Raw genomic sequence first — 11,113 nt, forward strand, 5'->3', positions numbered from 1 at the left:
AGCCATTAACTGTAGGAGTGTATGGGTGCTTTGGATACTGAAAAAAACAAGCATCAGTTTAAGTTTAATTAAATATGCTGGAGGTGAAACATTCCTAAAGTTATTGAAGTTCGTACATGATTTAACAGTTGTTTTAAAGAGAGCTGAATAAGCAACGAAGAACTTTGTACAAGATTAATCGTATAGGAAGAGTCCATTGAAATCAATTGATTTATATGTGTGAAAATCAAATGAAATGTGTGTGTGTGTGTAGTTAGTCATCAATACTGTATTCAGCTCAGTCGCACTGTTGGGTGTTGCCTACACGTGACGTATCCGCTTCCCAGCATTCTTCTCCTCGCACATGCGCAGACCGCGCTCTGCGCAGGTCCTTTCCTCGCTCACTGTGGAACGACGAGCACCGTGCGGCGTAAGGCCCGTCTCTTACTTTACTAATTTATCAGCTTTAGCCTTTCACTGTGGTATGAGAATAAGACAGTGTTTGAGTCTAAAACTTTAGAATGTGTGTTTGACGAGTTTTCCGGCTGCTGAGCCGTGTATTCAGATCGTTTGGCTTCTCTGTTGACCGCGTGTCTCGGGCTACTGCTGCTGCTGCATGTAGCTAGTGAGCTAAGCGCCGTTAGCGAGGAGCCGCTAAAGCGCTCTCACTCACTTTAGCCGGGGTACAGTTTTCTAACGCGGGGTACGAGAACGTCAATAAGCGGTAAATAGATCTGAGCTGTGTATATTTCACAGAAACACACCGTTGAAGTTGCTCCACAATGGAACATCTGTTAGGAGAGGTGACGAGATATTTTTCACCCAACTTTAGCCAGTTAGCTATTAATCCACTGTATTTACTGAATATTAAATTTGAGTGAGATGGCAACGCGCATACATGGAGACCGCTTTCACGCCTTAATGCTTCTTTAGCATCGGTTAATGGTGACTTCCAGCGAGCTGACTTTACCGGTTTCTTGTACGGAATTGGAAAGCACTCGTTTCAAAGCATACTCTGTCAAAAGGTGTCCAGACACAGTTCTGATCGTTTTAATTGAGCTTATCTAAGGTGCACCCATTGGGTTGTACATGCCTATCTTAAATAATCTCTATAGAAAAGCATTGCTAGTAGAATAAGACGCTCCTAAACTGCCACAGATTGGCTCGAGGGGTGTAAAGCCCTCTCAACACTGGTCTGTGGAGCAGTGAAACTGTTCTCTGGGGTGATGGAGCTCCGTCCAGTACGTTTGAGATGAGCTGGAGTGCTTTTTGTAGTCCAGAAATAATCATTTAACATCAGTGCCTGACCACGGCAGTGTGTTTGTGACTGTCATCAAATCCTCACAGCAGTGTTCCAGCATCCACCGCACAGACAGGATCCCAACTTTGATCCTGGAGCTTTCGTTGCCATGCATATTTGTTTTGTCCTGCCGCAAAACATCGATCCAACTCAGGAAGGGCTTGGTAATGAGCTAATTAGCGGGAACAGACTCATATTCCTGTGTGCAGGGCAGTGGGTGTTTCAGGTTGGGAAGCACTGAAGCCCAGAAAAAAAAAATCCTATGAATACTCTTTATTATGGGGGAAAATGGGTGACAGGCAGGCCTACAAACTTTTGGACACAAACAGTTGAAAAATGAAACGCCTGCATAAGATGTAAGTTAAAATTGAAAATTCTTCCAGTGGCTGGAAAATAATTACTTTTTTTTCCCTCCCAAGAGATCAACATGCAGCTCTTCCTCCGTGCACAGAACCTACACACCCTTGAGGTGACAGGACAGGAGACTGTCCAGGATTTAAAGGTGATGAATTTAGTATTTGATGGTAGTCCAGGCAACATTAAGTTCAGTACTTGTTTAGTATTATGATGTTTATGCTGAAAACTGACTGAAGCTGTTATGTTTTATAGGCCCATGTCCAGACATTGGAGGGTGTGTCTGTGGAGGACCAGGTGCTTATGTTGGCTGGTACCCCACTTGAAAATGATGCTGTCCTTGTGAACTGTGGCATTTCAGAGCACTGCACCCTTGAGGTGGTTGGCAGACTTCTGGGAGGCAAGTTACATTATCAAATTATTTTAACACTCATTATAAAGCTTGTTCTCTGGCTGAAGAAGTCTTCCTCAAAACTCTTATGCTGTGTCTTCATTCGAGGCATTTTAAATTAAGATGTATATCGCTGCTGTCGGAACAAGACCTTGTGTCTCCATTTTTGTCAATTTACAGTTTTTGGCATAATCTGAAAATACCTATTGCCTTTTACATTGTATGTAAATTTCATGATAAACAGACCGAAAGAAACTCAATGATTTAAAAAGATGTCTGCTTCCATTGACTTATATTAAAAATAAAGCATGTTTTTCTTTCTCCTGTAAAGTATTTTGGAGATACGAGGTTTTGATCCGACAGCAGCGATATGCTCCGTTTAATCTAACCTGCTGTTATTGTGGAGTAGACAGGAAGCTTAATGTATACTGTGAGGTCATTTGATTTTATGTAGTAATGGATTTTAAGTTGGGTATCACTTTTTTTGGGAAAGGATGTTGCTGTAATGAGCTTTGCTTTTGTTTCTCTTCCTAGGTAAGGTACACGGTTCCCTGGCTCGTGCTGGTAAAGTACGAGGACAGACCCCCAAGGTGAGTGTAAAGGCCATTTTTGGCAGGCATGTATTTTCATGCTGCTTCTCTCTCTCTCTCTGAGAGAATATGTTGCACTTTTATGGTATTGAGTTAGCTTTATTCTAGAAAGAAGACTGTAGAGGTTTGCTTACATATTGCTTTGCCAGATCCCCTGCCAAACAAACCTAATGGAGTTGGTATGCAGGGCATGCTGCATGAATAAGTAGTAATTTGTGAAATATGCCTTTTAAGCTTTTGGTTTCTACTCATAGTCAAGTTTGACAGACATGGCTTTAGAAGTGTTTTGAAAACTATCAACCCATGTTCCTCTTGTTTTTAGGTGGACAAACAGGAGAAGAAGAAAAAGAAGACGGGCCGTGCTAAGCGCCGCATTCAGTACAACCGTCGCTTTGTGAATGTGGTGCCCACCTTTGGAAAGAAGAAGGGTCCCAATGCCAACTCCTAAAGTCTTGTAGAGAAACTTGTTCATAATAAAGCTGCAGCTTGAACATAAAAATGGTCTGGTAACTTTGTTAAATTAAGGTTTTCAGTGGTTCCTCACACCATTTTTATATTCACTTTGGATTCATATGGTCTATAATAATGGTAGGTGTGGTTAAATAAAAAAAAAAAAAAAAACAACCTTTAGTTCAATATCTTTTATTGTAACTTTTCAGAACATGCAAAATAATAATACAAGGACAACAAAAAGGGAGGCACTCCTCAGTAATGTAAAGAGGAATAGTTGTTGATTTTCACAGTAGTAAGTTTTAACATGAAGGCCAACACAAACATGACCTCACCAAAACCTCCTGTGATAATGGTTAGTCTTTCTCTGTTGAAACTTGAGAACGTGGGGCAGCTTGACATGCACAATTCTTGGCCAGTGCACGCTAGTTTATCCATGTATTAATCAATGGATACCAATTCAACCTCAAAAATAAGTTTAGCATTTGGTGGAATTCTGGTAAAAAAAAATGGTTAAGAAAAAAGGCACCGAAATATTCAGATTATACATCACACATCAGGATTGTCACTGAATTTAAAAATTCAATTCATATGCACGTATTGGAGGCTATGGCATGCACATTGCAGAAATCATCTAGTAGTACATACAACAGGATAAAAAGGGCTTTTTGTTAACTTTATTCTGTAATCCTCAAATATTGCCCTTATAATTTTAATGAAAGAAATTACTCGACATTCTTTTGGTCAGTGATGAAACTGCGGTTAATCAACCTGTCCAAAATCAATATCAACAGCCATACAGTGAAGACACTAGAAAAGGATACTTGGAATCAGGAAGACCCTTTTTACCATAAGCCCACTCGGATTCGATTTCCAGCCGTGCTGTCTCGCCTTTACTCATGGTCAGGAGACCCTCATCCCACTGTAAATGTGTGAAAATAAATATTAAAAAGCTGGGACTGAAATTCTGTATACTTTAATATTTTTACATGATGAACAGAAAAACTCACCCCTCTGATAACTTTGCCCAGCCCAACCTTAAAAGAAAGTGGTTTGGCTTGTTTCTTTTTCCGTGCAGCTGCAAAGACGGTAGCGGAAATTACCATTCATCCACCAAATACCCAATCAGGGCAATTATCTTTGTATGATTTATCTAAATCAGTGTTGTGACAAATCATGTATCTATGAAACAGTAACTTTTAAAAAGAGGGGAAAAGTGTTTCTAGTGTTTCCAAGTAATTTTAGCCCATTTTTATTGATCCATCCTTCATGAGCTTTTCATGCAATATAAGGACAGTTGGGCGTTTCCATTCCATATGGTGTAAAACACGATGGAGACAAATTTTTTCTCCTTTGTATGGAGTTATACTAAAACATTTTTAGGGTCAACATAAATCTTGTAAAGGCATATAGTGATATTCTGTGTGTGTGTCTTCCCAACTTGTTAAAACTCATAAAATCAATAGAAACTGCCCTAAAATTTGTAGAAAATGCCATACTTAAGTTTTTTCTCTGTAGAGGTTGTGCACCAAATATCAACAAAATTTAATTTTAATTTGAAAAGAAGTATTTGAACTTTTGCACATGGCTATATATACAAAGCTTAAAAAAATAAAGGGAACACAAACAACACAATATAACTCCAAGTAAATCAAGCTTCTGTGAAATCAAACTGTCCACTTAGGAAGCAACACTGATTGACAATCAATTTCACAGCTGTTGTGCAAATGGAACAGACAACAGGTGGAAATTATTGGCAATTAGCAAGACACACTCAATAAAGGAGTGGTTCTGCAGGTGGGGACCACAGACCACTTCTCAGTACTGACTGATGCTTTCTGGCTGATGTTTTAGTCACTTTTGAATGTTGGTGGTGCTTTCACACTCGTAGTAGCATGAGACGGACTCTACAACCCACACAAGTGGCTCAGGTAGTGCAGCTCATCCAGGATGGCACATCAATGCGAGCTGTGGCAAGAAGGTTTACTGTGTCTGTCAGCGTAGTGTCCAGAGGCTGGAGGCGCTACCAGGAGACAGGCCAGTACACCAGGAGACGTGGAGGAGGCCGTAGGAGGGCAACAACCCAGCGGCAGGACCGCTACCTCCACCTTTGTGCAAGGAGGAACAGGAGGAGCACTGTCAGAGCCCTGCAAAATGACCTCCAGCAGGCCACAAATGTGCATGTGTCTGCACAAATGGTTAGAAACCAACTCCATGAGGATGGTATGAGGACCTGACGTCCACAGATAGGGGTTGTGCTCACAGCCCAACACCGTGCAGGACGCTTGGCATTTGCCAGAGAACACCAGGATTGGCAAATTCGCCACTGGCGCCCTGTGCTCTTCACCGATGAAAGCAGGTACACATGAGCACATGTGACGGACGTGACGTGAGTCTGGAGACGCCGTGAAGAGCGATCTGCTGCCTGCAACATCCTTCAGCATGACCGGTTTGGCAGTGGGTCAGTAACGGTGTGGCGTGGCATTTCTTTGGAGGGCCGCACAGCCCTCCATGTGCTCGCCAGAGGTAGCCTGACTGCCATTACGTATCGAGATGAGATCCTCAGATCCCTTGTGAGACCATATGCTGGTGCGGTTGGCCCTGGGTTCCTCCTAATGCAGGACAATGCTAGACCTCATGTGGCTGGAGTGTGTCAGCAGTTCCTGCAAGATGAAGGCATTGAAGCTATGGACTGGCCCGCCCGTTCCCCAGACTTGAATCCGACTGAGCACATCTGGGACATCAAGGCATTGTAGGGAGGTCATACAGGCATGTGGAGGCCACACACAATAGTGAGCCTCATTTTGACTTGTTTTAAGGACATCACATCAAAGTTGGATCAGCCTGTAGTGTGTTTTTCCACGTTAATGTTGTGTGTGTGTGTGTGACTCCAAATCCAGGCCTCCATTGGTTAATAAATTTGATTTCCATTTTTTTTTTGTGATTGTCAACACATTCAACTTTGTACAGAACAAAGTATTCAATGAGAATATTTAATTCATTCAGATCTAGGATGTATTATTTGATTTCCCTGTTTTTTTTTTTTTTTTTTTTTTTTTTGAGCAGTGTATAATACGTTTGGGGGGAAAAAACAGTAGAACACCTACCAGTAGGGATGTTGGTGTCAAAGACGGTACCATCCTCAAGTGTGCCAGTATACCAACATGCCACTGTATCACCCTTTTTAGGGAAGTTAGTCTTGTCTCCTTTCTTTAGTACTGCCTTTGTGAACCTGGGGGGTCCCTGTTCAATCGAAATAAATGAAAGGAACTATGCAGTGTGCTTAAATTGGAATGAATCAACTGTAACACCAAACAGCATACTGTCAATCTATATTTTATCCATGTCAGATTGTGTCATGCCCAAGTGAGATAACCTACCTCATCCACAACTTCTGCAACGTCTGTCTTTGTTTCTTTGTTCTTGTCTTCAATTTTCACAGCTTTCACATCCTGAGTCACTTCCTCCACTTCTGTGCCTTTAAATCTCTGTCGATGGCAGACACAGTTAACCTACCTCGGTCATGCTGAGCGAAGCCATTCAGTTTGGAGGACAAATCTTGAAATTAAGTAAAATCTAGTCATTTCACAGTGAATCCCTTTGTCTAATGCTTACCTTGCTCTCGAAGAGCTGATTGTAGGCTACAATGAGCTGCTCCTTTTTTGCAGTCTTTGCGACATTCTTGATATTACCCAGAAGTTTGTGCTCGGCAAGAAACTGAAAGAATATAGAAAAACATTGCACGAAAATCTGCCCACTCACACTTAGATTAAGTTACTACTAAATCTGTTTTCGAAGGTTTCGGCTCCACCTTAAGTGGTCCAGCAGCTGCTGCACCTTCTGTACAGGCGCCATAGTGGAGCTGCCGTACCATTTAAGGAGGAACGGAAAATTACCAAGATGCTAACTTTAGCTGCGTTCACACTGCTCTGTACTGGAGACACAAACATTTTCATTCGGGAACGTTTAGTAACATGCACATATACACTGGACTGCTGGGTTACAGCCAGTTCTATTCTTTTTTTTTCTTTTTTAAGGCAGGAGAATGAGTTCAGAGAGGAGACTCCCACATGTGATCCTCTGTTACAGCACGTAGGCTATCATGCAGCTGTGGACACCAGGCTAACCTTAGCCTGCTCTCATGCTTCTGCGGCACAGCAACTAAAAAGACAAAGAATTCCTCGGCTGGGCGGCGAAGTCTGCATACCGAGTGGGAAGCGTTATCCTGGATAAACTTGATTAGATCTTTTTTGGGCACATCGTCACTTTTCAGCTTCTCATCGCTCCATTCTCGTGTTGGTTCAGCAGCCATTTTCCTCACAAACTTCACGACCTTTCACTCCACGCGTCTGTCTAAGAGCCAATCAGCGCACTTTATGCTGCCCCGTGCCTCAGCGCCGTATTACAGTCAGTTGTAGTTTATTGTCATAAGCACTGACAGGGTTTCATTTTCGCGAGAAATAGAACAATAACAGATTCCTACGCACCGGTCTGTCTGTGTTGACACGACGGTATATTGGTGTCTCCCTGTTCATTATAACCAATATCGTCTCTGGTATAATGTATTTTGTAAGTTACCTCCAAGTCAACGTACTTTGCCATGGATCTGAAGCTCGTGGAACCCCGTTTCTGCCACTGGAAAAAATATAGCCATTTAGTAAGTCATAATATAGTTTTCCATAATTAGAGTGCTTGAAAAAGTTATTGTTATCTCTCATACTTCTTATTCTTCTTCCACACTTTATACTTAATACAGCCCGAACCGCTTAACGTACAGACTCCGTTCAAACTGCGTTTCGAAGGTCTCGGCGCTGTGACTTGTGCTATGTATTTTTGGAGTTGATCGGATTTGTAGTTTTTAATCAAATTAAGTTTAAAAATTAAAAACCTCCCATAAGAATGAAAGGCGGAATGTTCTAGAACTTCAAATTCTAACTGACATCGACGACGTCACAGCAGGCCACTCAGTCTCACAGACACAGCGGTCATGCAGGGAATCTGCTTTACAATCCTTAAACTTACACCTAGGAACTCCATTTCAGTTTTAAATGGTAGATAAACCGGTCCTTTCTGAAACCTCAAAATATCTCATAATTTTATCAATTAGCGTTAGAGTTATGAGCATTTGTTTGGCACTAGGCACAGAAGACTGCCTCATGTAAATTTCTCAAAATCAGAATCTGCTTATTTCAAGATTTTCTCTGTGTTTAACTTGTTATAACTCAGACATTTTCTTCTCAATACACACAACATTACACCAAAATAATCCTCAAGGGGTTTTATCTCACACCATCTATCCGGTTAAGCGATAGAGTAAACATTTCCAGAGTTATGACTGTTTGTTCAGAGGGTGCAAATCGGACTCAAACAAGGCTTCTCCACTAAGAGCTGCATAATAACAGAGTGACAGTTAATTTGAATGACCAACCCCCAAACACATACATCTGTCCCTCACACACTCACCACACAGACACACACAGACACACACAAACAGACACACACCTAAGGAGGTCTTGTTCACCTACACAGAAACACACACACACACTTGCAGCTCTTTTCAAGCACTCTTGCAGTTCCTTCAGGAAATGCACATCTAGTTATGACTTATTATCTCATAATCGTGACATCGTCTCATAATAATGGGTTTGTCAGAATTATGACTTTGTATCCCACATTTCTGACTTCTTATAATTATGACTTACTTTCTCATAATTATGACTTTCCTGCTGAAAAATCCCATATAAACCATGAAGTGTTTCTGTTGGTTTTGTGATGTGTTTTGGCTTTTTAATGGGTTGCCATCACTATGTAAAGGATTCTCATCATCAGGTGACCAATAGCTGATGCTAAATGCATTTCATGGTTTCCTGATGGAATATAAAAGTGTTCTACAGGACACTAGTGGTCAATTCTTATTAGAAAGCAAAACCATTAGGTTTTAATCCTAACGGTTTATAATTGTCCTTTTTCAGCAAGGTTACCTTCACATAATAATGGCTTAGTGTCTTATAATAATGACTTACCACATCATAATTATAACTTAGTATCTCAACATTATGAGAAAATTCTCATCATTATAAGACACTAGGTCATTATTATGAGATAACAAGTGAAGAATCTTATTATTATGAGGTAACAAATCATAATTATGATATGCTGTGTCATATTTATGAGATATTTAAGCAAGAGAATACTGGAGCTCGTGTTAGCGATAATACACGATCTCCAGTGTTCGATCGCTTTTACATAACAATTAAATAATTAAAGTAAGAAATTAATAAATTGTGCCGTGAATGTGGCATTTAATATATTTCAATGTTAGCGATTCCTTCCGCCAAATTATAGTTCCTTAACAAGCAGCTTGTTGCTATGATCTCTGCTCACTCGCTGCACAGCCGCAGTTCGTTCTCCCGCTCCACACAGACCAACTGACAGTTTGGGAATTTAGTGTAGTCTCATCTTCAGAGTCTTACCAAATCGACTGTAGGTCAAATGTATTCTTAAAAGTATAATTTTTTTGTTTATTCTGCGCTACGTAAGAAGTAAAAACGTTGAAATAGCTTGAGCATCTCCTAGCAAAGTCGTTGCTTAGCAACAGCGTCTCAGCGGAGTGATACAGTGTTTGTGAAAAACCAGTGATGTTATCAGAGAACTTGTAGAGAGGAGAATTCCCACTCTGCAATGTCCTCCGGTTTTCTCAAACGCTAGAGGGGGGTCCCGAGTAAGTCCAAAATGAATGGGTTGATATGGAGCATTTGACCAAAATCATAGTTTATAAATGCTTAAACATTTTTTATGTAAAATAATGCAATCATTTCCTGACAAACATTTGAACACCGCTTGTATATGTTTAAGAGATTTTACACTCGAGTTATAGGAGTTTAAAACGGCGCCTCATGTATGTTCATGATGTCAGTGAGCGTGAACAGCCAATGAGCTGCTCCGCTCGCCAATCAATCATCACGCTCTAGCAGTAATGCCCGCCTCCTGCTGCCCAAAAAACCCGTTTGCTGTAGAAAAAAAGGAAATATATAATTGAGTTTTCTTTGTTTTTTTAGTGAAATAGATCCTTCTACTTTCTAAAATTAAAGAAACGTTATGGGTAAGTGATTAGAAACTATTTTAGCTTTTCGTTTTTAGCCGTTTTTACTCCCATCTGAGCTAGCTGAGTGATGATGGTCATGGGGGGTGTGAAACATTATTTTCCCCCACCCATTGCTGTACATAACCAAGCTCAGATTATGTTTCAGAGTCGGGCAAAAGTTACATTGCATTATAATTATCAAACAGTTATTACATTTGCATCAACTTGACATGATGACTGATGAGCCCATTCTGGGCTCCCAAGTGGAGCAACCATTTAAGTTCTCATCAGCTGACTGTGAGTCTGATCCACAATTGGGGTGCTAGTTCTAACTCTTACAAATGAAACTTTAGTTTTTAATTTTTTGGGTTTCTTTGCTGACCCATAGCTTAAATGATTATAGCACTGAAATAATTAGCAGCACAGAATTAGCACACAAAATCTGGTTAAATAATATAGCAGGTAATGGCATACGCACATTAAGGGCATCCTAATTATTTACATTTTATTCTAATAATTTTAGTTTTACCCTTCCTGGATCAGGGCCTTGTCATGGCGGAAGGACTTGTGTGGTCTAGGGATCTTCAGAGCTAAGTCGTCAGGAGCAATATGCTCCTGGTAGGGTCTCCGAGGGCGTACAGGTCTGGAGTGAAGACCTAACGTGACTAACGCGATCCAAAAGGGTCAGAAAGGGTCAACGGGACCTACCCATGGAGGCAGCCCAAGTAACCTGGCTGGGCTCAGCCCGAAGAGGCAATGTGGGGAGACCAAGTGGGCCCACCACCCACATGCTCCAGCATGGGGGAGCGATGCAGTGCTGCACAGGCAGTGGGAGATTGCAAGGGGGCCCTTGGTGGCCTAGGCCCCTGTGGCAGAAACTAGCTCTTGGCAAGTGGAATGTAACCTCACCGGGGGGATAAGGAGCCAGAGCTTGTGCAGGAGGTTGAGAGGTACCAACTAGATAT

At 41.3% G+C, this 11,113-nt stretch overlaps 2 protein-coding genes across 2 annotated transcripts; one reads left to right on the forward strand and one right to left on the reverse strand.

Moving 5' to 3' along the window:
- Positions 1-281: 281 nt before the first annotated feature.
- On the forward strand, positions 282-3,113 carry faua (FAU ubiquitin like and ribosomal protein S30 fusion a). Its single transcript, XM_017683102.2, has 5 exons — positions 282-409; positions 1,699-1,781; positions 1,889-2,033; positions 2,559-2,614; positions 2,937-3,113. The coding sequence occupies exons 2-5, from the start codon at positions 1,707-1,709 to the stop codon at positions 3,060-3,062; spliced, it is 402 nt and encodes a 133-aa protein (XP_017538591.1). The 5' UTR covers positions 282-409; positions 1,699-1,706; the 3' UTR covers positions 3,063-3,113.
- Positions 3,114-3,240: 127 nt separating this feature from the next.
- On the reverse strand, positions 3,241-7,423 carry fkbp3 (FKBP prolyl isomerase 3). Its single transcript, XM_017683088.2, has 7 exons — positions 7,272-7,423; positions 6,680-6,781; positions 6,445-6,552; positions 6,172-6,307; positions 4,075-4,142; positions 3,889-3,986; positions 3,241-3,560 (listed from the first exon to the last, which is right to left on the reverse strand). The coding sequence occupies exons 1-7, from the start codon at positions 7,374-7,376 to the stop codon at positions 3,506-3,508; spliced, it is 672 nt and encodes a 223-aa protein (XP_017538577.1). The 5' UTR covers positions 7,377-7,423; the 3' UTR covers positions 3,241-3,505.
- Positions 7,424-11,113: the final 3,690 nt, after the last annotated feature.

The sequence above is a fragment of the Pygocentrus nattereri genome, chromosome 4 (assembly GCF_015220715.1).
Source record: "Pygocentrus nattereri isolate fPygNat1 chromosome 4, fPygNat1.pri, whole genome shotgun sequence".
Classification (NCBI taxonomy): Eukaryota; Metazoa; Chordata; class Actinopteri; order Characiformes; family Serrasalmidae; genus Pygocentrus; species Pygocentrus nattereri.